We start from the raw sequence: 26,627 nt of genomic DNA, 5'->3' as shown, positions 1-26,627 counted from the left end.
TTGCATCTTTGTGGAAATTTATTTTCTGTTTTATTTTTTTAATGTTCTTTACAATACACAAGATATTCATGCGTGATGTAAATTAAATACATGTAATTCTATAGGAACACAAGGTTTAAAAAAAATGGTTAATGGTCTTTAAATGTTCTGTAAATGCCACAAATAAATTAATACTTCCTATGTTTTTTTTTATGGTTTAAAAAATTATGCCTGAGAAAAAGTTTTGGGGAATATTGGTTTAAAATGATGACTTTTGAAGACCTCGCAAGAATGTATTTATTTTGGAAATTTAAAGATGATAGATGTGTTTCTGATACACGGTATTTAAGACAGAAAGGTTGCTATATTCTAAAAAGCGATTGATGTTTGGGACTGTTAATCACCATCACTAATTGCTTATGGCTATCACTGTTAAGTCAATAACCCTCATGAATTACAAAAGCAAAAGCTGCATTGGATGTCATTGTGTGGTCATGCACTCTTTCAGCTAAAAAACTATAAGATTCAAAAACATCTAATCAAAGCAACTTGTCAGATCAGGTTGAAACATCTATCCCTTTAGTAAATGACCCTGTGACGGTCTCATGTGCCGTTATCCCCGGTTTTTACTTGCAAACCATCAGAATTCTTTACAAAAACGCATCCACTTAATACTCTGGAAGGTTTATTGTGCAACGTAAATATTTCTCACTTGCATATGGCTCAAGAGCCAGAGGCAAACTCATGTCAGAACAGCGCTAGCCACAATTTGTCATTGTTAATAAAATTAACAACTGTCTATGAAAATGCTGTTCCGTACGTATGCATTCATTATCTATAATAGAAGAACAGGGTGTGAGTCCAACTGCACACAATTATTTTGTTACGTGTTCTTAAGGACTTTAAAATAAGGATTTGTTCATTTCACCACCACCTTTTACTACTTTCATTACAGTATATTACAATATATCATACAATCATATAAATACAATTATTCTCTCTACAGCAGAGCTACACAAAATAAACATGATAATATCTCAATTGCTGTTTACTGTACATCATTTTAAGATTTCAAATTATTCTGTAACCTGGTACATACAGTAGGTGTGTGGTCTCTAAAGAATTTTAAACATACACACTGTATATACGATATTTATTCTTTGTCTTCGATATTATGGCCTAAATTTACAAAGCTCTGCTAAATTAGGGCTCATAACTTGACATTACCTAAAACAGAAACAGACATTATATTCCCTGAGTTACCAAGGAATCCTCAAAGCAAGTTATAATAATAATAATAATTGTTCTTGTATAGCGCTGCTGGTTTTTACAGAGACATTTTGCAGATAGTCCCTGCCACCTAGAGCTGACAATCTATGTTTTTGGTGTCTGAGGCACAGAGAAAGTAACATAAAGTAACTTGCCCAAGGTCGCAGGGAACTGAAACTGGGAATTGAACCTGATTCACACTCAGTGCCAGAGTCGGTGTCTTTACTCACTGAGCCGCTCCTTCTCCCTTTCGTTTTCAAAAACCTAAATGGCAGCCCTCAAGCATAGGCGTAAAGGTGTGGTTCTGCCTATGGGTTTTTCTTTTTCTAGGTGGGAAACAGGCGGTCTCCGGAGCTGAATCCTGCTTCCTGAAATACGTACTGAAGGTGCTCCTGGTAGCATCCCCGGTTGGGTAAACAATATTGAGGTTTAAATCTTGCGTGGAATGGGAGCCAATAGGATTCTGCAACGTCATCGGTGAAGTTAGGTTAACTCCACGTTAAGTGACTAAACAGAGATTTGTGGATATAGGCCAAAGTATTAATGTTTGTTAAAGGTCTGCTCACCAAAACATGACCAACTGCCACTGGTTCACCACAAACTAATGATGCCATTGGGTTTTTAGCAGTATGATAGCCTGGCAGATCTGAGTGTCTATCATACTACATTCTTCAGCACAAAGCCAATCCATATACACTTGTAATCATTCTTTTATAGGGCACTATCTAAATGTTAATAGTTACAAACGAATAGTGGGCAGCATGGATACAGACAAATGTTTCATTTAGATTGTGTCATGTACCAACATGCATAAACTAAAATGCTGCTAAAATTAAGCATATTGACTCGTGGGATTTATACTGTCTGTGTATGTGACACATGAAAGCGACTTTTACTGATAAGGTGAGTGGTGACAACATTGTGAGTGGCATAGAAATGCTGAACATCCCTGTAAATCTGCATATACAGTACAGTATATACATACAGCTTTAAAAAAAAAAAAGATACGCACTATACATTTTGAGTGACTGTCCTATATCAGCCTACATATTGTAGCTGAGGGACCTCAAATCTTCCTTCATCACGGAGTTTAAAGGGATGCTGTAAAGTAATAAATACAAGAGATTAAATTAGCATTGGTCTATTAATTTGTACTGGACAATACTACAAAAATAATATAGTAGTGGCAGAAGATAGTGTGGTATTATTGCTATTCAATTGAAAACAGTTTTGTTTCTTATTTTTTTTAAGAAAAGAGGATTTCATTGATCTCTTTTGTACTTTAAACAAATTTGAGAATAATTCCCTTTAAGCCTTTCTCACATTTCAAAGGGTATCGCTCGCCTGCATTTTAATTCGCTCTCCGCCTACTGCTTTTGCTGTTTATTACAAGACGATTATCTGATAACATCCATTTGCTGTTGTAAGCCAAGTCATGTGAATATATTGAGTTTCTCAGTCTTCTTACATCGTGAATGGTTTGTTTATGTGGTCAGGACAATCTAAGGAGTGCCTCTTGCGCTGTTCATGTTGCTCCTCCCATGTCTCTTCAGCATCATAAGTGCCTTTGAGTATGGCAATTTTCTCTGGCGCAGTCTTTATATTGGGAAACAGGAGGTAGTTGTAGACAACAGAAGCCAGGATACCCCCTATTATTGGTCCAACCCAGAAGACCTGTGGAGAGAAAATATAGATTATTAAATGGAGACAAAGTGCTATCCTTTAATTTATCTGCAATTCATTTCTGTGGTGAACTGCTTTGATACATAAACCCCAAATTAACTAGTCAGATGTACAGTAGCAAGGATTTTCATATATGCAATGTACATTTCAAATGCATGAATTTAATTTAGCAGGTTTTTTTTAAATTCTTTAAAAAATGTTAAATTGAGAGGACTTAATGCAGATATGGGGTTTCTCACACACTATCACAATTGTTTGTAATTATCCTGCCTGCCTCTCTGCCAATGGTCTTATCCACACCTTTCCTTCCCCCCACAGCATCCCTTTCCCCCTCCATGCTGTTCCTTGTCACAGTTTTATTACCCTTCCAATGTTGTCAAACACCACTTTCCCACACTACCTTATCCAGAGTACATCTCTGTTGTTTTTTTCTGCTCTCCTAACCCCTGTTTTAGCCATAGATTCCTATGTTAATCAGTATTACTGACCCGAGGATGAGAGGAGAACTCTCGAAAGCTTGTCCTATAACATAAATTGTTAGTCCAAATAAAAAAGTTATCACCTAATACTGAAGTACTATTTTATTCTGCACTATCACAACAGGACTAACACGGCTATTTCCGTTTAATTCGTTTTAGTAATACGGTATGTTTTTGACATGGCATTTACACGATAAGCCGAGACTCGTAGATTGTGCAATGTTTACATTTCTGACTTAGATCTCTACCTTTTTTTTGATGGGGGAGATAAATTATTTTAAATTCCAATACAGTATGCTGAGTTTTTCCTCAGAGACCAACATAAACCACTAGAGGGAAATGCGTGACAAAACGTGAAAAGTCTCTTCCACATCTGACGTGGCACTGGAGGCCTCCCCCCATGGTAAGTGTATTTTGTGTGTGTAGGGGGAAGTGTGCATGTGTGCGTGTTAATTGGTTGGTGCCCGCCACTCTCTCCTCATGTCTCTCAAGTGTACCCTTGGTCACAAAAAGGTTGGGGATTCCTGGTATAGAACTTTATTCTAACTATCATGGCTTTCTTCCAAAAATATACCTGGGGAAAAGTGAGAGTTTTTTAATATACAGATGTGGCAGACATTATTGCACTCGCTGGTTTGTTGCTGCAGGAAAAGCAGCGATTGTCTGAAATGAGCACAATTTCCCTGTGGGAGCATGCCAGTGGGTGCAATAGTGTTTGCTACATCTGTAGGGGTCATTGGAGATGGAAACATCGTCAGTACTGCCTTCGTGGCCCATGTACACAAAATAAAGTTTCACTGTGTGTATGTCTTCTGCTTTTTATGGAGCCACCTACACCACTCAAGAGGACATTGAGAAAACGTGTCCCTCTCAATATTCACCCGTACCTTAGTACTCTTGGGCAAGTGCAAGTCAAACATCTAACAAGGCATAGCAGCTACGTAATATTTATCTAAGGAAAGTAGAACCAAACCCCCACATCAGCCAATCTAGATAAAATATCTTTAGAAATGTTGGGTCTACAATCTAGCACAGAATTGTACATTTGGTCACGGCGGTCTTGTCACGACCAATTTTCTACTGACGTTTGGCCACAGAAGGTCGCTCAGCTGCCGACCGCTTTGTCAAGGTTAGTTATTGTTAGGATTTTAGGGTAGAGGATTAGGGTAAGGGGTTAGACGTTTTAGAGTAGGTAGTAACATTAGAAGAGGTTAAGATTAGGTTTTTTTAGGATAAGGGGTAAGGTCAGGTGTGACGGTAGGGGGTAACAAGTATCTCAAATAAAGGTCAAGCTGTTTTGGTTACCCCTGATTCGTGTATAAGGGTGCGAGAGAGTTAGCTCTTGGGCCCAGTAACAATATATTGCTTTTAAATACTGCATGTAATAAAGATATTTTTTATGTTTTTGTCTTTCCGGGCATTTCAGTGAGCAGAGATTTCTAGGGTATGAGTTTCAAGGGGGATTTTGTGGAGGAATTGTTGTCAGAATGTGCCTAGATAGTTGGGGTCCGGAGTTGTCAGTTCCCCTAAAAATGTACCTGGGAATCATGCCTGATTCTCGGATAGCAGAATTTTATGTGGTAAGTGCGCTCTAGCACTGGATCCATATGACACATATGATTACAATCATCAGAATTAGAGGGGCCAATATTCCCTGAAGGGACAGAGTAACCTCACTTCTCAGAACCTCATTGAGATAGACCCTGGATCTCTATTGAACCACAAGTTGATATGTATTTGTGTTTATGTACAGTCATGTGAAAAAGAAAGTATACCCTCTTTGAATTCCATGGTTTTACATATCAAGAAATTATAACAATAATCTGTTCCTTAGCAGGTCCAAAAAATAGGTACATACAACCTCAGATGAACAACAACACATGACATATTACACCGTGTCATGATTTATTTAACAGAAATAACAGAATGTATGGTTTATGTGGATATGTGGATATGTGTACCTTCCAGCACTCACCCAGTTAATCCTCCCTGGAGTTGTCAAGAACACCTGAAATCTAATTAATCAGCCTGGGCTGAACTCCTGAAAACAAGGAAGTGTTTGGTCACAGGCTGAGCCTAACCCAGAAAGGCAGTGAGAAAGACTGACCGGTTTTCCCTCAGAGAAGGAGGGAGACAGAAGGGGCTCCCTAGCTACACTGGCGACACACTTTATTCGAGCTCGGCTAGTCCCACGAATTCGGGTATACCCGGGTGTATTGAGGTTTGTGACTGTTTTCTGCCCGAGTGCATTGAGGTATTTTCCAAGCAGGGATTGAAGCATTTTATTCCCGCTGGCTGCAAAACTGCACAGTATATATATATATAATGCATTACAATTCATGAATGTATGCCATCTGGTAGACACGTGAAGCATTGCAGCCTATTAAATCCTAATCATTATCATTTAACAGATCAGCCGCCCGTCAGCCAGGCATGAACCCAGGCTGGGAAGGCAAACGCAACGGGGCTTGTCAGAGGTGAGGAGCGGCGCATTCCAGGTATCTGCCAGGTACATACTGGGTATTTGCTCGCATAAAGTGTGTCGGTGCAGTACCAGAGGCTGGTTAAAAATGTTGGCAGATTGTGAGAGAAGCTGCTGAGAGAGCCGTGCTGAAGCAGTGTAAAGAAGCTGAGAGAGAGAGTGAGAGACACTGCTGAAAGAGTCGTGCTGAAGCAGGGACATCGCCAGATGGACTAAGATAAGCAAAACCCTTTCTATTGCTACAATATGACAAAAGACTATGCTGTTTCTTTATTTCCTATGCCAGGCCATGTTTTGGGGTGGGAACTGGCTTAGCTGGCTGCCCGGTAGACAGGGCTGAAGAAGTAAGTTAGATCCCTGACCGGGATAGGTTTTTATTTTGGTTTGGCTTTCTTAAAGGGACAGTGGGCCTGCGAATACGTTACTTAGCCCCTATAAATAAACTCCACGTAAATTGAAGTACTGTGTTTCTGGCCTTATTTGGGATCAAAAAGTCCTCAAAGTGATGTGGTTGTCACAAGGCACTCAACACTAGCTTCCCTTGATGATCTCCTCCTCTCCGAGCTTAACTCTCCAGCCTGCTCGTCTCCTCGGGGATCACGTTTTCTGATGCGGATCTCAGCCACAGGGGACATATCTTTGAGCTCCTGTGCTCCTGTCAGCTGGGACGTAGGTAGAGCAGACACTCTGCCTCTCTCTCCCTCTCCGCGTTTTCCCCCATCACAGGGACCACTTCCATGCGGTACTCCCAGCCTGACACCTGACTCCACCAGGGATCTAAAGCGCCAACGGGGAGAAGTCAGATGTGATTCTCCATGTCCACAGCTCCTCTGGAGGGCGCAGATCCAAAATGGCCACTCCACTCACTTTGCAGCCACCACGCTACTGCCTCACCGGCCGATTGCAGCTATCTTGGAATGCGGAGGTATCTGGTCTTTGTCGGGTGCCAGAGGGGGGTCTCTCACAACCAGGGGGATCCTGACTTGCCTATCAGGCCCAGCAAAAGGCACAAGTGCGCCGTGGGGGGTTGGGGGGTGGGGTGGAGGGAAGCAGATCTCTCCACTCCTGCAGGCACCTCGGCGGTGCTCCGGGAGAAGATGGCCCCTCCGGCTCCGCACGTCAGCCACAGTCAGGTAGTTTTTATTTCATTTCAGCCGGAGAAAGGGGTAGAGGGGAAAGTCCAAGGGACACCTTACAGACTTTTTTTTTGTTAGGTTATCCAGCTATCTGGTCGGGTAGTGGCGTGCCAGGGGCCCGAGTGTGTATTGCAGGCCCTCTCCACCCTGGCCACACCAGTCCTGTCAGCCATGCCTGGCTCACCTCAATTCAGCTCTCTGGGGGAACAACCTTTACACACTGTCTGCGGAGGGTTCACACTCCTTCTGCTTCACCTGCGTCCTCGGTGGATAGTTGTTTTTCCTATAATATTAGGACTGCATGCTGGCACAGGTGGTGCCTGTCAGGCTTCTACATTGCAAAGCTCTAACTTCATTAATCTTGTACAGGATGTTATATAAGTGGTATTGGAGTGTAGCCTATTTAATAGTCTTTAATAATTTACAAATTATGCCAGGATTTAGCTTCAGAGTTATATGGATGGCAGTATATTAAAGTTCTTTAATTAGGGAGCTCCAGCTTTATGCAGCCATCTTGCAGTGCTCCAGGCAACGCCCCTACCTGTACTTTTTAAATGCCCCTATTATATGTAACGGGTACTTCCCTTATCCCAATCACAGGTATAGTGTGTGTGAGGGGAAACCTACGTGTTACCAGGTGTGGTGCATATACCTGTAGGTTCACAAGAGGCCTGAGCCTCCGCTTACTGGGAACCTGGGGTGAGTATTCCGGATCGATCTGGTTTACAGCGCCTCCACCTGTGTAGGGTTCTAGGAATGTAGAAGGTTGCCTACACAGGACTCACATACACAATAAGTACATACACTGAGATGTATATAACCAGTTTACTGTATACGCAGAATAACCGTAACACTTTACATCAGTTTCAGCAATAACCACTGTGTACTTTATAATACTACTCCCCCTAGGGGTAACTCCACAACATGTAACGCAGTCCAAAGTGTCATTTACTCCACTAGGAGTGTACCTTGCACCCACCACCGTGTATCCCCACACCGTGTCCACAGTCTAACCCCTTTGTCCCGTGGTCAGCGCTGCCACTATGTGTAAATATATATGGTGATACGTTGGTGCACTTAGGAAGGTACCTGCCGAGTGCTCCTGCACTCGGGCCTGCAAGCAACTTCGAAAAGGATCCGCCGCTTGGTGATCCCATTTGCGATCCGGTCTTTCCTTGCACGAGGGACCGTCAGGGGCGATCCCACCCTGGAGATAGTCTTTGTCTGTTTGGGGCGTAGGCTTGAGCCCAAGCCTCTTCTCGGGGAGCGCAGCGTCCGCTGGGTCTCTAACTATCACTGATACTAATGTGGCAGGGTCCCTAACCTAGGGCCTGTCCCTGTAGCACCACAAGCTGTGAGGGGCTCAGGACCTAACTGGGGCCTAGGGGGCTGCTGGCCTAATGCAGTGGGTCACAGACCCCTGCACTCACCTCCTTCCCCTAGCTAGTCCTGGTCCTGACTAACGTTCTCAAAACCCTGCGAAATGTATCTAATCTCCTCTGCAGGGAGATACTACAGCCCTATTGGCTCCCTGGCATCACGTGGGGTCCCCTAAGGCTCATGGAACTCGTAGTCCCTGCTTAGAGCCCTCTCCTGGTAGACTAGTGTTTCGCGCATTCGTACTGCGCATGCGCGAGCTACAGGGCCTGCCGTCGGATCGTCCTCACTGTGCATGCGCAAGGCAAAGGACATGGTGGCGCCCTGCACCGGGAACCGCCGGGAGCGCCTCACAACGCGACCGCGGCCCTAGCAACCGGCCGCACGCGTCCCCAGCAACACAATGCAAAGAGGAGCGCTGTGCGTTCACACGCCCCCGCACCTCCCCGCGAACGGCCGCTCTACCACCGCGGTGAGTACCCAGAGGGGGTCCACAAGGCAGAGGGGGGACCTGGCTACCTCTACATTCAAGCACCTAAGGAAATAATTCCCTTCTCCTTATGCATTATTTCTCTGCTTTTGTCTCCAAATTGTATTTAACAATGATTGCATGCTTGTATGGCAAAGTATAGCATTCATGATTGGCTCTAGAATGCTAACAGCAACAGGATAATTACAAATCAACGGTTCTTACCCACTGGTTTGTAAACCGATTTACTATTACAGCTGGAGCGAAGGAGCGGGCGGGATTCATCGAGCAGCCGGTGTAGTAGATCTAGGTAAAAACATAAAAAAGTGAATCATTTTTCCAAATGATCTTATTAAATTGGTGCATAATAAAAATAACAGCTGCAGCGGATACATTTGTCTCAGATTGCTTTTGGGCCCAGATCCACAGAGCTCCATTACCGAATTACCGATGTGCTAAATGAAGTCACAGAATCGTTATGCGCTCAATGGTATCTTCGAAGCTGACTAATACAGTGTTATATGGAAAGAAAGAAGTTGACTGGGAGATCGTGGTGTAGCCTTGTGTGTCATGTGCAAATAAAGTTTTCGTATTCATCCGAAAGCAGCTTGGATTCTTGTCAGGCGCAGTTGCGCCGGAACTGCTTTCTTTCCATGTATCTTCACTGAAGGTTGCACGCGGGATCGCAGGAGCAGAGGAGAGCAAGACCCAGACCGGAGTTTCAACTTAGGTAAGGGTTTTATTTCCCTCCTACTCCGGTCAGAGTAGTGGTCACAGACTGCACCCTCATTCCACATCCCCACATGACGACATTGACACCCTTAGTGCACATACCAACCACCGAAGCGCAAGACAGTTTTTTCCAAATACAGTGTTATGTGCTGTTTTTTCACCAAAAAAGGCATTTATTTACAAAATATTCTACCAGGAAAATACATTGAGCGTTACCTCCTGTTTTCAAGTATGTCCTTGCATTGCATTAACTATAAAGGAATTTAGTGCTAATGATACGTAAAAGAGGTATTCCACTAACAACTCATATCCACAGAGACTCGGTAAAGTTAATGCAGAGATTTAATAGCCAAGTGGCTGTGGTAAAGGCTATGTGGGGAGTACCATCAGACCATTGAAGATGAGCATCATGGAGCATGCACACTACATTTAAGAGGGAGAACACCCTGTGTCCAGACACTTTACCAGCTGCTCCAGTGGTGGTCTACATAACTTTATATTCTTGGGTGTTGAGCATGTGCCGATTCTAATTGTGGGGACAGGTTGAACATGGTCAAAAAATTATTAATGTATTCAATCTACAGTTTAGACACACCCATTCCCTCTGTCATCAATGTTGACTGGGAAGTAAAACATTTTCTACAATGAATATTCATGTTTGTAATGCAATTAATTGATGATAATTTTGAGCACACCTTTGAAATCATTGTCTGCTTTTCATAATGATTATGGCTTCCCACAGTGGTAAACAAGTTATTATATATGTATTTGGGAACAATATATGTACTCTTCATTTGATAGACATCTTTTTAATACATATAGTGGTAATTTTTAAATATCCTTTGTCATGTCATTTGGTTTATATATAACCACATTCAATATTGTGCAATGCAATATTCACAATTAAGTCATCCACGGAATTGTTAATATGGATTGTCAAGGAGGGTATATATTACTGGATGAGTTTCCAACTAGTAACCATCTGAATAACATATACCCGTCCTGCCGATTATCAAAGTGTTTGTAAGAGATGTGTGCAGAGGTACATATAATGGAGACCGATTTGGGCGAAATTATATCTTGACTTTATTGAGCCTGTTCCTTTATCCAGGCAAAACGTACAAAAACAACAAAATAACAAACCCCTATCCCTTTGTAAGGGCTAACTTACTTCCCCAGACCCTATCTCCAGGACTGAAGGGATATTCCCATTACCAGTCGATCACGCCACAGTCTCAGGAAGTACCTTAAGCAGGTGCCCCTCCATGTCAGTCTCTGGCAGTATCCTGGGTCCAGAAATATAGGTATCTGGGTATCTTGATGGCTTGATCTCAGCACAGCCTTTGTGCTCAAGACAGTGTCTGTGTGCAAGCTTCTCTGCTCTCCTTCTGTCAGCCCAAATGTGACCTAAGGAAATCTCTCTCTTGTGTCGCATATGAGGCTTTTTACAGAGCCCTCATTAGTCAGGTGGAGACTAGTTAATTGAGTGACTGCAATTAACTATCTCTCTACTGGATTTACAGATCTCTGAAGCTGCTTTATTTAAACAAGGATACGTCCCTGTTAGTGTTACATTGATTTTTTTTGTTTTATTAACTTATCATCAATATTATGACTGTTTTCATTATTTCTAGTATGAGATTCACTTTCACTACCAATGTGCATTCGTGCACATTAGGTTATGTTACATTAGGATTGATCATTATGATTGATTCATCTATATTGTATCTTTTGTTGTTTTTCATTTCTATTATTAAATATATGTGTTGATTATTTTGTTGACATATGTACAGTATATTTATCAAGCATGCTCTGTTTTGCACTAATTGGTTTATGTTTTAGATCTATTTCATTGATTTATTAGTAAGCATAATTTAATTATGAATTATTTCTATTCATGATATTATTAAGAGTGTTTTGTTTAATCTCATGTCAAGGGTATCCATTTAGTATAATTTAGTGGTGTTTTTGATTACTCACATTTAATTGTCATTCATGTTGCAATCTACTGTCTATTTTAGACCTTTCAGGACAAAACACACAAAATCCATGGGGAGCATGGGGAGGAAACAAAAATAAATTTAAGTGCAGCAAAAATGACAATGTGAAAAAAGCCTTCAATTGACTTGGCTCTAATGAATTGACTACTTACAAGATGTAAGAGTCAAAAAGGCAGGGTTGACTCAAACGGTCAGAGGTAAGTGGATGATGCAGTTGTCATCAAGGTGGATAAGGTCCCCAGGATCACGTACCCCAATGTAGAGAGAAAAACTGGCATAGCGCAGATCACTCAAGATAAAAATAGCTTTATAACAATAAAATATTATACTCACATTCTAACAATAAAAAAACTGGCATATCACACTGCATTAGTGTAGGAAGATTTTAGCCAGCTGGCTCACCGTCCCACAACGTTCCCCCACTCCTCCGCCTCAGCCTCCGGTCAGCTGTTTAGACTGCTCCGACTGGCGTGTGACGTCACTTCCGGTTTCGCCGCTCGGTGAGGGCTGGATCCTCCTGCAACTCCTCTGCTGTATGCTCCTCTCTGAATAAGACTCCCACTCTACGCGTTTCGAAAGCGACTGCTGAGGAAGAAAGCAGTCGCTTTCGAAACGCGTAGAGTGGGAGTCTTATTCAGAGAGGAGCATACAGCAGAGGAGTGGCAGGAGGATCCAGCCCTCACTGAGCGGCGAAATCGGAAGTGACGTCACACGCCAGTCGGAGCAGTCTAAACAGCTGACCGGAGGCTGAGGCGGAGGAGTGGGGGAACATTGTGGGACGGTGAGCCAGCTGGCTAAAATCTTCCTACACTAATGCAGTGTGATATGCCCGTTTTTTATTGTTAGAATGTGAGTATAATAATTTATTGTTATAAAGCTATTTTTATCATGAGTGATCTGCGCTATGCCAGTTTTTCTCTCTACATTGGGGTACGTGATCCTGGAGACCTGATCCACCTTGATGACAACTGCATCATCCACTTACCTCTGACCGTTTGAGTCAACCCTGCCTTTGTGACTCTTACATCTTGTAAGTAGTCAATTCATTAGAGCCAAGTCAATTGAAGGCTTTTTTCACATTGTCATTTTTGCTGCACTTAAATTTATTTTTGTTTCCTCCCCATGCTCCCCGTGGATTTTGTGTGTTTTGCTGTTACTGTGGGGGAAGAGTGAAGACTACCCTTTCCAATGGGTTCCAGAGCAGGGGGTGAAACTGTATTTACTTAAATTTTATCACATTTTTCACTTATTTAAGTTTTTGATTAGTCACTTATTATTAGTGTCCACTTTTTATTTGTTTGCGCCTGTGTTCACTTTACCACTATACAATTAGACCTTTCAGGACATGCAAAGAAATTTAAAACAAAAAATAGTGCAAGACTGTATATCAAAAATGAAGCGTGGATTAATCTTTGAATGTTAGACTCACGTATTCCACGTGACAGACAGGCAGTGTGGTTGGAGTGACCAATTCTGAAGTCATCCATGTAAATACTTCACACCGTCACAGGTAATATCTCAGATGATCCATAGGGGAAAATAGAGGGAGGGAGACCCCACAAATAGAAGGAGAAAGCAAAATATAGTGTAAAATTGATTTAATTAATATAAAACACAAAGAAATGCACTTACATAAGTGTCTTTGTGGTAGGCATTCAGACCACCCAGGGTCACAACACAAAAGCAGACAGACGTCACTCCCAAACAGCTTCAGATCCTGCTGCATGGCCGATCTGCAGTCACTTAGACTGAGTAATGAAGTCCACCAACAGTGAATGAATGCCCCCCCCCAAAGTCCTTTGTACTGCACAACTCCACCCTACGTGTTTCGACTGTCCGTCTTCCTCAGGGGATAATCTACTATAGTGTGGTATCTCCCGGCTTTAAATAGCGCCTCCGCTTGAGTAGTGTTGTTTGCGCTTATACTTCTTTCTTCACTATTTTAGACCTTTGCATTAAAAATATCCATCATCACTATTTTTAATTTAATTATAATTAAAATTGATTTTTTTTTTATATTGTAGTCCTATTATGGTACATTTTGACTAATAAGAAGCTCAATATCATTGCTTCTCCTTTCTAGTAGTACATGGGGTCTTTGACAGTCTTACAATATATTTTCTGGATACATTGTTTATTCTCCAATACACATTTTTTTCAGACATTTTAGATTGGTATTCATGTTACTTCTTTTTTCATGTCCCAGTTCAGTTTAAGTTAAAGGTGTAGCACAGTTTCCCCCACCCCCTGGGAGATATAGCGGCTACTGCGTTTGTGGTGCGCTACCTTTGACGCACAAGAGGCCTGAGCCTCTGCTGCTGGGAGCCTGGGGTGGATCTAATCCATCTGTTGACAGTGCCTCCACCTGTGTGGGATCCTAACAGTGTTGGATAACCCCGCCACAGGACCATGTAAGAAATACACACTGGTATGCTATAACCGATTTACTGAACACATGCGAATAATATTGATAATACAGAACCACTCAGGCCTCGCAGGGCCGTACCCCCTCACCATGCACCTCAACACTGTGTCCACACCCCGGTGGGGTTTATCCCAAAGTACTGAGGTGCCGCTGGGCACCAAACTACCCTGGTGTCCACAGAGTCAACAAACCCGAAGTGTGTGTGACAGCGCTGCCCACACCCGCGTGTACTGTTGGTGCACTTGTGGAATGTTGGTATACCTTCCAGGTACTCCAGCACCTGGAATCACCGACTGAAGGTGAGGGATCCGCTGATCCAGTGACCTTGTCCGTGAGGCTTCTGCCTCCACGTGGGGTGAATTCCAGTGTGGATAATATCACTGTGAAGGTAGTCTCTGTGCCTTGTGGTGGTGGTCCTTCTGTGCAGCGTCCTTCTGTGTCCCTGACACTCTGGTATTATAGGGCAGTGTCTCTATCTATGGGCCCGTCCCTGCAGCAACCACACGTTGAGGGGAGTCGGGGCCTAGGTGGGGTTTCTGGTCTAGTGCAGGGGCCACAGACACCCTGCACACACAACCTACCCTATTCCTGTCCCAGCTCCGACTGCCTGGTGTGTCTCAGTGCGCTAAATGTATCTTCTTACCTGCAGGGCAATCTGATCGCTCTATTGGCATGTGAAGCTAAGTGGGTAATGGCCGTCCTCGTGCTGTACTGCGTATGTGCGCCAACTCCTAATGGCCGCCGCAACTTGAGCCCTGCTGCGCATGCGCGATCACACTGCGCATGAACTCTAAATATAGTGGCACCCTGCAAGCGGAGCTGCTGGGAGCCTCTGGCAACCGGATCGCAGCTCCAGCCCCCACCGTAACTACCCAGCACATACCTACCACACCCTGCACCTTCGCAGCCACAACGGGAGGTAGGGAACCACGGGGAACCCAGGGGGGACCTGCCTACAATCTCCCCCTGGTGAAAAGACCAACGCCCCTGCTTGGAACAGCGTAACACAACCATCAACTGACATTATATAATAAAAAAATGCATAACCTGTACATATAATTTAACACATTTACAATGGCTTTACATAAGATTGTACATTTCCGTGAACATTACAATCACAGATTTGATTTTGCTGCAAGACCACTGCTGAGCCTCAGTGGGGTGTCCCAATTATATTGTAGGTTACCCGGTTTGGAGAGTACCTAGCAAGCTGGCTTCTGCGAAACCCTTTCACTCCATCTGGGGAGTAAGGTACATAGTCCTGAGGAGATAGAGGGTAGTGCACACACTGAGACAAATAGGTGACAGTGGGGTACTTAGCTGCCGGTGCACTGGTTCTGGGGAGCTCCTGCGTCCCCAAAAAGGTCCAGTAGAGAAGAAGAAGCAGGCACACTGTCTTATTCAGCAGTGAAAATGTTTAATGTGCCAAGTAATCCAACGTTTCGGCAGTAATACTGCCTTTCTCAAGGTGTAGCCTACACCTTCAGAAAGGCAGAATTACTGCAGAAATGTTGGATTTCTTGACACATTAAACCTTTTCACTGCTGAATAAGACTGTGTGCCTGCTTCTTCTTCTCTACATAGTCCTGAGGCTCAGCCTCTCCCATTGGGGGTACTAATGTCTCTGAAAAATATCTTTGTGGTACAAAGTAGTGACTTCTAGGGTCCAAAGATTGGCTCATTGGAGCCACTGGAGTAGGCATTGTTTCTTGGGGCCCTTTTACCGTAGCTCCTTCAGGAGGTACCCCTTGGTTTCGGGGTGCCCTTTGAGCGGGTACCTCCATAAGATCCCCTGCTGTTTCGTTAACTGTCTCTTCACCGTCGCAGGAATTCTCAGTGGCCTCGTTTTATGGTGTTCTCATTGTCTTTTGATTGTTCCGGCTCACTGTCCAGTGGGGTAGCCATATCTTTGGTTCATCATCCCCCACTTGTGGGATAGGTAGGAGATGATTCCGGTGTCAGACCCTTACCCGGCCACCCACATCTTTTATACGGTAGACTGGAGGCCCGGCATTTGTGACTCAAGTTCGAATACTCCGTCGGTTGGCCAATTTATGTTTCCCGAGGATTCCAAAGTTGCGGAGAAGCACGGCATCTCCAAGACTAATCTCCCGATGTCTAACCTTATGGTCATATCATCTATTGTTGCTAGCATTTAGCTGAGAGGAGGGCTTTTTGGCTATCTGATAAGCCTGTTGCAAGCTTTCCTGGAGTAATTGCACATATCTGAAGTGTGTTGTATTGTGTATCTCCATCTGTTGGTATAGTATTCTCAGATGCAAGTCAGCCTGGCTTCTCGACCGAACATGAGGAAGTAAGGCGAGAATCCCTTAGACTCATGGCAGGTACAATTATATGCATGTAACAGTGTTTCCACATACTTGCTCCACTCATTTTTCTGAGCTCCTTTTCAGGGTACCGAGCATATCAAGTAATGTCCATTTAAATCGCTCCTGGAGAGCGTCTCCCTCAGGATGGTACGGGGTCATTCGGGACTTAGTAATGTTGAGAAGCTTGAGTAATTCCCTGATGAGCTTACACTCAAAGTCCCGGCCTTGGTCTGAATGTAGGCGGTTGGGTAGGCCATAATGCACGAAGTATCGCTCCCACAGAATCTTTGCCCCATGATGGCCTTCTGGTCTTTAGTGGGGAAGACTTGAGCGTAGCGTGTAAAATGACCAACACATTGCCGATGCCTCGGGTGTCTGGTTCAATGCAGAGAAAATCCATGCACACCAGGTCCATGGGAACCAAGCTCTTCAGGTGCACATTATTGCGGCTCTGGTGGGGAGGGTTTTATGCTGGATGCACCATGAGCACCGGCAGCAATGTCGTTCCACTGACTCTCGCATCCGTGGCCAATAGAACCAGTCTCGTACCAGCCCAAAAGTCTTCTCTACGCTGAGGTAGAGTGCAATTTGATTGTGCTGCATGGTACTGAAATCTTGGTAAAGTTGTTTGCAATACCTCAAGATCCTTATCTGTGAAGATTAGAGTCAGTGATTCTTACAACACACACTAACATACACCCTGGAATTCAGCACCTCAGCAGGTTTTATAGGGGTTGGGGTACATATATCAAAGGAGCATTCTCTCCCCAAATCCCCAAATCCTGACAATGGTAGCTTAAAGAAACTAACAAAGTTGAACCCACAGTACACCAGCAACTCTTAAGTTCCACCAACCCATGCAAGATCTGTGATAAACAAAGCCCAGGTACCACTCACCATTATTGTAGATTCCCCTTTTGAAGCCATCAGAGATACTTGGCTAGTATACTCTGATGGTCTTATCATCAAACAGTTATGTTCGACAGGGCTACAAGATATCGACACAAAATAGACACGATGGGTCGAGGCTTGACCAAAAGCTCACATAAGGTTCTACAATGCACTAAGATACCCATAACACTCTCTGCTACCTTTTGAGCATCAGACCTGATCAGGCTCAATGCAAACAGAGACAGCACAACTATTCTACTTGTGTACCAATCTTCAAGATATGGCCTCAACTTCAACAACTTCTCAATCACAAAGCTTCAGTAGCAGCCTCTCAATGTGAAATGCAGAAACCCTATCATTTTAGAGGATTTTAATGTTCACATTGATGATTCAGGAGATATGCAAGCCAGAAACGTTCTGAATGCCATGATATTGCTTGGATAAAGACAACTAGTTCATGGTAGCACCCACAAGCATAGTCACACACTAGACCTCATCTTTGCATTTGGTAATCACTTAAAGAGGCAATCGCAGCCATTTTTTTTCCTTTCATTTTTTTCTTTTTTTAAATACAGGATTGACCCCTTGCTTCCGGAAGTACTTACCTTCATAGGGGGTGCCAGTTGCCACTCTGGGGTTCACTATATGTGTGCATTTCAAAGCTGCTGTGGGTCAATAGAAACATGTTACGTCATCAGGTGCGGCTTCCTATTGGCCCATGTGACGATAAAACTGAAAACTGCAGAACGCTACAGGAGATACCACCCACCCTTCACAGGTCTGTATCTCCAGAAGCAGGGGTCCCTGAAGCTAAATTTAATGGGGTTTGCTCTGGAGACCCCATGCTTCAATCCTGTGTTAAAAATTTTCAGGAAAAAACACCAACAAAACAGCTGGGATTGCCTCTTTAATCTCCCCATAACAGTACTCTGCTCCCACCACGCTATTATTAAAACTTCTTTGTTTCAACTGCAAAGATTCACTAAACCAAAAAAGGCAACTCAGAGCATACCACATACAGTGCTGTACCCTGGAGCCACATGCATCTTTCTTACTGGCACATTCTTTTCTCTAGCAACCAACACTGATGTTTCCTCACTTTCAGAAGAAACTTACAACAGCTGGGTTAGGAATATAGCAGACACAATCTCTTTCTGAAGACCAAGAAACAATAACAGAACCCATAGCAGCTTTTCTCTCTACATTGGTAAACTTTTTGCCAATTTCGAGTCCGCTACAAAATTTGTGTCTTCGTGCTTGAATGAACTTTTATGTAAAAAAAGTTTGGTTTGTCTATCTGTAAAAAAAAAAATGCATGAGCATACAATGTTGCTTTATACCACTAGAGAATAATCTCTGACAAACTTTATACAGTTCACCACAAATCTGAAATATGTATTTTGCTGGGGTGTATGGGGGAAGGGCTGAGGCTCTCTCTCTCTATAAGAGAGACCTTGAAGATCACCTATAGGAACAACCCAAGTTTGGATTGCACATCCAGTAACATGTGGTTCTCTAGATTTTCTAACATCTCCCACACAGAACTAGATGGCATAGGCAACAACATGTGACCTGAACCCTTGTCCATCCTAGCTTTTGAAAGCCCCAGAAGGTATATTCAGCAGCACCATCCTCAGGATTGTCAACAAATTAACAGATCAGAACAAATTCCAAGACAAGTGAAAGCTGCCTTAGGCGACCCATTCTCAAAAAGTTTACACTAAATACTTCAGACCTTAACAGCTGTAGACCAGCTTTCAACCTCCTATTCCTCTCCAAAATCTTAGAAATGCTGAAAGAGATTAAACTACAGGCTCATCTACATATATACTCTACGCGTTTTCGCCCTGACGAAGCCACACCCTTACATGGGGTGAAACGCGTAGAGTGGGAGGATCTCCAGGACGTAGAGCGGCAGCCGGTGCACACAGTGACAGTCTCCAGCCTCAGGAAACCTAACGGAGGAAAGTGACGTCACAGCCGCGACGAGCGCGATGAACCAGGAAGAGGATCACCTCCGCAAGCACACTGAGGAGCACGAGTTCCAGAGGCAGTGAGACTAACATCAATGTGATCCACCTGTTGTTTAAGTCTATTTTCTTGGCTTTTTAGCACTATTGTAAGTGCGTTTTTTATATATTACATAAAGGAATTTTTTATACTCACTGATCTGCACTATGAAGTTCCTTTCTCTCCACATATACCTCTCTCTGCACTAATATATGTCCACATACCTGCTGAGAGTGACACCAAGGAGATCTATGCCTGCCAATAGTGTTTGTACCACCATATGTACACTGCTCAGATACCTCCTGCTTCTTGTAAGTAGGCTGGGTATAGGGCCAAGTTTGCATAACTTTTTTATGGTTCCTTATACATCTACACTTAGATTTTGTGCCTTGTGTTTCTGTCTTTTTTCCCCATATGCTCCCCCTGGATTGTTAGAACTCATTCTCACTTTTCAGCTGCAACACACATTACATGTGGAGTGCCTCAAGTCTAGAGACGGGCGAATGTGGAAAAATTTGGTGCGCCAATACTTTGCTGTATTTTTCACAAAATTTTATTAGTAGACAAATATTCAAATTTGAAGATGGTGTACATATATTCAACTGAATGTATGCAAAATCTGCCAGCAGCCACCATTCACACATTCAATTTGACACACACCCCCCCAAACTCCCCCCTAAACACACACCCCACACACACGCAACCCCCCCCCCACACACACACACCCCTTGGGATTCTAGCTACACAGGGCTTGTGTGTTGGCGTTAACCTCATGTAACATAATCTGTTCTTGATTTTGATAACATGATGTTATGTGTCCTGAGTTAACAGAGCTTTGTGGATCTGGGTCCTTGCGATTAAGGTTCAAACCACTTAATTAGGAAACTGAGGTACATGAAAACATCTATACATAAGTGTACAGTATGTAGTAAAAAAATGTTTTGTGCTTACCCCTACGAGGTGTCCTAGAGTAACAGAAAGTCCAATTGATAACGCTGGAGAACCAACATTATCACTTCTGCGGCTGTCTGTTGAAGCAAAAATACACAGAACCAGCTGGAAGGTAAGAATTATCTCCACTGCGACAGCTTGTCCTGGACCTGTGCTGTTACTGAGCTGCAACAATAGAAGCATGGTTAGTGGGTAGAGATATACACTATGAACTATTTACACAAGTTTATGAGCCAGGTGAAATTGATTTTTGTTTTCATGAACATTCCTTGTGAAAAACATCCACCTTCTGCGAGCATTAAACGTCACAGAAATAAATGGGCATAGGTCCTTTATATACATGGCCCTTTATATACTGCCATTTTTGCTAAATTCTAGCAAATCACAAAATATTGTGGCCATCTGGCGCAATATGGTATTCTGCGCATTCCTGAGCAAAAAAAATGTGAAGCATATATGAAGACAATGACACATCACTACCAACCATTAGCTGGTTCAAAGCAATTTTAAATTTTCTATGATAAATGTGATGGTGTTTTTGTACCAGTTTTGCAACAGGTAAAATGATAAATGACCTAAAAAATCTTTACAAATCTATTTATTCCAATGTATATACTGTGTCACAGTTTGCTATTTTATTTGTATGTTGTTACGTGTTTTTTCAGAAACAGTGCATTACATTCAAAGGAATACAAAAATGACAATTCAAATGTTTATTACTGAATCATAAATCTACAAAAAATACCTACTGTTAACTATTCAAATAAGGGGGTATACTATTTGTACTGGATTTCACGGCTTTGTTTACATTCCATTATAACGATAACTTTCTTCCGTCTTAAAAAGAAAGCCAGAAAAAATTGAATAATAATAATCAGAGTTTAAGGGGCAGATCCTTTAAGTGCCGATACCAGCAAATGCTGCAATAGGTGTCACTAACCAGTACTGGAGTTTAATAAATCTTCAACTAAGAGGCTAAAAAGAAAATCTGTTATAATTACAGATTTTCTTAGCCCTTCTAAATTAATTACTTTACTCATATTACATATACATGAGGTAAATCACTATTTATAGAACCCTTTCTACCCTTTGTAGACAGCAATACATGTCTAAAAATATAATAATCTTTGGATTGCAACATGATAGATAGCAAGGGGAATTTTTCAGTAAGGTGCTATAACTGATCAGTGATTAAAAAATATTGCAGCAGAAATATCAAACCGGAAGCTCCATTGGCTTCAATGGGACTGTTTATCTTTAATGAAGCTGGTTCTGTTTTTGCCCCAGTTTTGCAGCTAGGAGACATTTAAATACATGACCGTCTATAACAGGGGTAGCCAATGTGCCACTAATTGAGCCACAATGCTGAAGCAGGGATATCCTAAAAACCTGACCTGTTGGCAGCTCTTGAGGACTGGAGTTGACTACCCTTGGTCTATAAAGATTTTTTTTTTGTCCTCTCATGCAGTAATCTCTATAGATTTCCACTACTTCATCACCACCTTGTCACAACAGGGTCTTATTATTGGAGATGGGGACAATTATTCAACATACAGTTGCAACATTTTTAGCTCCCCCCTCCCACCAATTTATCATCCATTGCAGAACCTTTTGCCAAACATCAAAAGACTAATACTGTCCCCATAGTAGTCTTAATGTTGCAATTTTGCATGATTTAAGTGAAATATCGCCAGACAGTGAGGAGAACAGTGTGTGTGTGTGTGTGTGTGTGTGTGTGTGTGTGTGTGTGTGTGTGTGTGTGTGTGTGTGTGTGTGTGTGTGTGTGTGTGTGTGTGTGTGTATGTGTGTATGTGTGTGTGTGTATCTTATCATTAAGCGGATCTAGTGATTTTAGATCATTTCTGCAGTGAATCTAGAATTTAGAAAATGATCATATTAAGTGAAATTGCAATTCACAATAACGTAATGCTTGGCAAAGTGCTTGTTATCTCTGACAGGGACACTATTTTTTCTGCAGTGGAAAAAGGGTGCATTTTGCCAGCTTGTTACCTTGGACCAGTGTTTCCCAACTGCAGTCCTCAGGGAACCCCAACAGGTCAGGTCTCAAAGATATCCCTGCTACAGCACAGGTGGGTCAGATTGCTGGAGCAGGGATATCCTAAGACCTGACCTGTTGGGGTTCCCTGAGGACTGGAGTTGGGAAACACTGCCTTGGACAAAAGTGTTGCACCTCTGCACTTATTAAAACGGAAACTGTAAGGAGTGATAAAAACTTAAAAAGCCATTACTTCAAAGAATCTTTGGGGCCATGTACAGTATCAACATTTATGGCTGTAAAACAGGAGCAGAATTAAGCTGGAAATGTATGTACTGTAAAAAACAAAAAAAAATTTGATTCAGCATGGATGTTGATGTTTCTTATATTCAGGTTAACAACATGTAGTATTATTATTATTATTATTATTATTATTATTATTATTATTATTATTATTATTATTATTATTATTATTATATGGCTATAATAAATAGTATTACACTAATGATTTATATTTACTAATTCTAGTTCTAAAGAAAAAATACAGACCAAAAGAAACCAAAGAATGTTCCAGCACTCCACATATATAATGTATATGGTTCAATCCCAATGGCATTAGGCACCAGTATTGTTGCTGTGGTGGTACAAGGGACCGTCAAAGTACATTGGAGAATTGGAGCAAAGTACATTGGAACATTGCGTGATTGCTCCAATAAATACAAATTTCACATAATTTAGTTTTAATTTAAAATAATGAATAATGCGTCATCTATGAAGCCTTCATACATATGAAGTCTCCTGGTCAGAAAGCATATCGCACAGCAGATGTTAATGCCAATTATTGACTATGGAGACATAGTATATGGCTCGGCACCTCAAACCCACCTAAGCAAACTTGACACCCTCTACAATTCAATTTGTCGTTTTGTTCTCCAATGCAACTATAACACACATCACTGCGAAATGCTCAAAGAACTAGATTGGTCATCACTCGAGTCTAGGCGCAAAGTTCACCTTTCCTGTCTTGCCTTCAAATTCTTTATGGGCAAGCTACCCAGCTACCTGAACAAGCTCCTCACCCCTACCACATGCAGCACCTATCACCTGAGATCTGACTCCAAAAGACTGTTCATGGTCCCAAGGCTCAACAAAGTATCCGGCCGCTCCTCCTTCTCTTACCGTGCACCCCAAAACTGGAACAACCTACCGGAGACTCTCACATCCACCACCAGTTTAAGTTCTTTCAAATCTAAGGCTGTCACACATTTTAATCTGGTCTGTAACTGTTTCATACGCCCATGATATATATTATCTTTAACTGTGCATGCAATGTCTTGTATATAATGTATACCCTGTTCATTTATGTAACTGTATTTGTAACCATGTATTATTTGTTTTACTCTGTGCCCAGGACATACTTGAAAACGAGAGGTAACTCTCAATGTATTACTTCCTGGTAAAACATTTTATAATTAAATAAATAAAAATGATGCACATTTTATGATGGTGTGTTCTACTTTTTAGCACAAAAATTCTACGTACAGTGCTATCAGCCATATATAAACCAAATGTATTATGTTATTATTATGTTATAATATATTATCTCCTAACTACAACACTGAAGCAAAAGAAAAAAAGAAAACATTTTCCTAGTGCTACCCCTTCTGTACGGAAGACCAGGTGAGATTTTTAACCTGCTTTGTCCCAGTTTTGCTGCCAGGAGACTTTAATGAACATATATTAGGGGTCATTTATCAGTCACCCAGCTGCAAAACGAGGGCAAAAGTGCGTCAAGTAAATCCAACTGGTTTCAATGGAAATGTTTTACTTATATAAATTAGGGGCAATTATTTTGATCACGTATTGCAGCTGGAAGACTTTAATAAATAACCCCCTTAATGCAGTTTATTCATCAAAGCTACACAACTGAGGCAAGAAAAAGCAAAAACAGTAGGGATTTATCAAAGAATAAATGAATAGGACATTTGACATCTATACTGTATATCTGGTTCACTTTATTGCTCAGATTGTGCCCTAAATTCCTGCCCCCTACTGTGTTCCCCATATAGTTTTTTTGAGTTAGAAAGTTTACTGGAATTATACATGTAAAACCAAGAGAACCCAAGCCAGTCTCCCATCATCTAGAGCAAGGTTATAAAAATAGTACTATGATTAAAAATACTCCTGTTTTGTTACAAGCTGTGACCAAATTGAAGGCAGTTTGTTCCTGTAATTCTGGCACTGTTTTTGTGCCCCCCATATTTATGCAGTTAGCACACTTTGATGGACAACCTTTAATATAATATTTACATATACAAATATTCACATTTAAATATATATCTGTTTATTTACAAAGGCTTCTACCATTTTGTTTGTAAAACATAAACAGAGTGCAAACCTCTGAACAGGGACCCAAAGAGCTGAGCTTTTACCTAATAAAATCAGATGTTTTTTTTTATTCTGGCACAGTACCCCTGTGTTTTAGATTAATTGAACCATTCTGTGCAGAATCAGACACATCTCTCATGGAAAGACAAGGCAGCCTCATTAAATTACCCAAAGTTAATTACACTCCCCAGTTGGCTTACATATCAAAGCACAATTTTATATCTCACACTGTAATAAATCTGTCAGTTCACTAAGATGCCTAAGTAAAGATTCTGAGTTAATCGTGTGTTATCTTTATCCTACATTAAAATCTTTTTATCCTTTCTTATCTTTTTATCCTACATCTAAAATCTTTAAAACAGACCTTTCTTCAACACATAAATGCCGGCAAACTGAATTTACATGCACACCAGCATATGATAACTTGGCACACAAAGAGTGGAAGAAGTCTTACCGTGTTGATGGCCATGTTTCCTCGGATATTTGGTGGAACCACTGCATAAAGAATACCAGCACCACACAGTCCTCCCAGAACCTGGGCAATGATATAGAATACGGCTCTCAAGATGGAAATGTGAGATCCTACCAGGAATGCCATAGTAACTGCTGGATTTATATGAGCGCCACTAATATGTCCTACTGACTGGACGAGTGTACCTATGGCCAAGCCAAAGGCCAGTGCAATCTGAAGGATTGTCGGGAGGGATGATGGCCATTTCAGGGCAGAGCCCAGTCCAAAAAACACAAATAGGAGAGTGGCAAGGAATTCAGCAAATACTGCCCTGCCAAAGGCCCATGAGCAAAGTTCACGCCTCATCTTGTAGTTGGAAACAAAGTGAACAAGTTATAATTTTTATTTTGTTAGCAGCTGTCTAACTTTACAGGAAGATTGTAGGTTTATATATATATGTAAGAGATGCAGATAGAAAGTTAAACTAGAGGTGGAGCTGAGAACACTGCATGTTCCACCTCTTGTTCAACATGAAAAAAAACAGTTCAGCCCAGCAGAACTTACACCTCCCTCTGTGTTAGTCACCTGGAAGAGATTCACATTTTTTTCATGCATGATGCATATTAAATGGATTTATATAACATCTGAGAGCGAAATTACACTCTTATCTATTTCATAATATCCCATTGTCTTGCCTGAATTCTCTTACCATTCCACTGAACTGAATGATTTCAACATATCTCTTGTTATTGGCAGTCTTTCTGCAAGGTATTAAAAAGATTTCTATGAGAAACTGCCAGGGACCATATTCCCTTATATTGAGTATTCTTGTGAATATGGCAAAATGTTTCGAATCCAGTCAATGTTAGACTGTAACTGAGTGTCTGACCATTGCATTAATGTATCTGGTATATACATTAGTTATATACTTTTAGAGTTATTTGAAGTGACAATTCCTTCTCAGACCAAAGTGAACCAATGGTAATAAAATGTTTAGTGGGTCAATGTAGCTGATTGGTAACTTTAAAAAATCGGACAAGTATAAATATATATTTAAACATTTTACAATGATCTTTACCTAATCTCCATTCTCTTTTGTGATAAGGCTATTTGGGTGTGATGTACACTGTATCAATGTAAAGAAAGAGCAAAGATAAGTTTGTTTTGCATTACACAATTTTCTGAAAGATTTTCCCATGTGTGATACAAATGTTCTCCGACCTAAATAATCTCTTTGCTGCAAATACACAATAACGAAATAATGCACAGAAGCGCACAGTTTGAATATAATCCATGTGCCATGTAAGCCTTCCTAACCTCCTATGGACATTGTCTAAATCACAAGTTGACTAACTAACTACCCAACTTGGAGAAAAGATTTTGATATATTGACGCAAGTTGACACAAAATACATTTTTGGGCAATTTTGCTCTGAATTTGACTTCATGCATCACACATTTACAAGCAAACTGTTGACTGTCACTTTAAAATAAAAATTGTTTTGTAGTAATTATGATGTCATAATTGGTCAACCAAGTAAAAATGTAGCATAGTAATGATCTAATGAGGTTTTTAAAGT

General features: G+C 41.6%; 1 protein-coding gene across 2 annotated transcripts; it reads right to left on the bottom strand.

The window, feature by feature from the left end:
• On the bottom strand, positions 1–25,565 carry LOC142490098 (aquaporin-5-like). Of its 2 annotated transcripts, XM_075591896.1 has the most exons (5): positions 25,052–25,559; positions 20,214–20,378; positions 9,100–9,180; positions 2,717–2,922; positions 1–2,349 (listed from the first exon to the last, which is right to left on the bottom strand). In XM_075591896.1, exons 1-5 carry the CDS (start codon positions 25,412–25,414, stop codon positions 2,292–2,294), a joined length of 873 nt encoding a protein of 290 aa, XP_075448011.1. In that variant the 5' UTR covers positions 25,415–25,559; the 3' UTR covers positions 1–2,291. The 2 variants fall into 2 exon arrangements, with proteins under 2 accessions (XP_075448011.1, XP_075448012.1); XM_075591897.1 differs by lacking the exon at positions 9,100–9,180 and having other exon boundaries at positions 25,052–25,565.
• Positions 25,566–26,627: the final 1,062 nt, after the last annotated feature.

This window comes from Ascaphus truei, chromosome 3, assembly GCF_040206685.1.
Source record: "Ascaphus truei isolate aAscTru1 chromosome 3, aAscTru1.hap1, whole genome shotgun sequence".
Taxonomy (NCBI): domain Eukaryota; kingdom Metazoa; phylum Chordata; class Amphibia; order Anura; family Ascaphidae; genus Ascaphus; species Ascaphus truei.
This window is presented reverse-complemented; position numbering and strand designations above follow the sequence as displayed.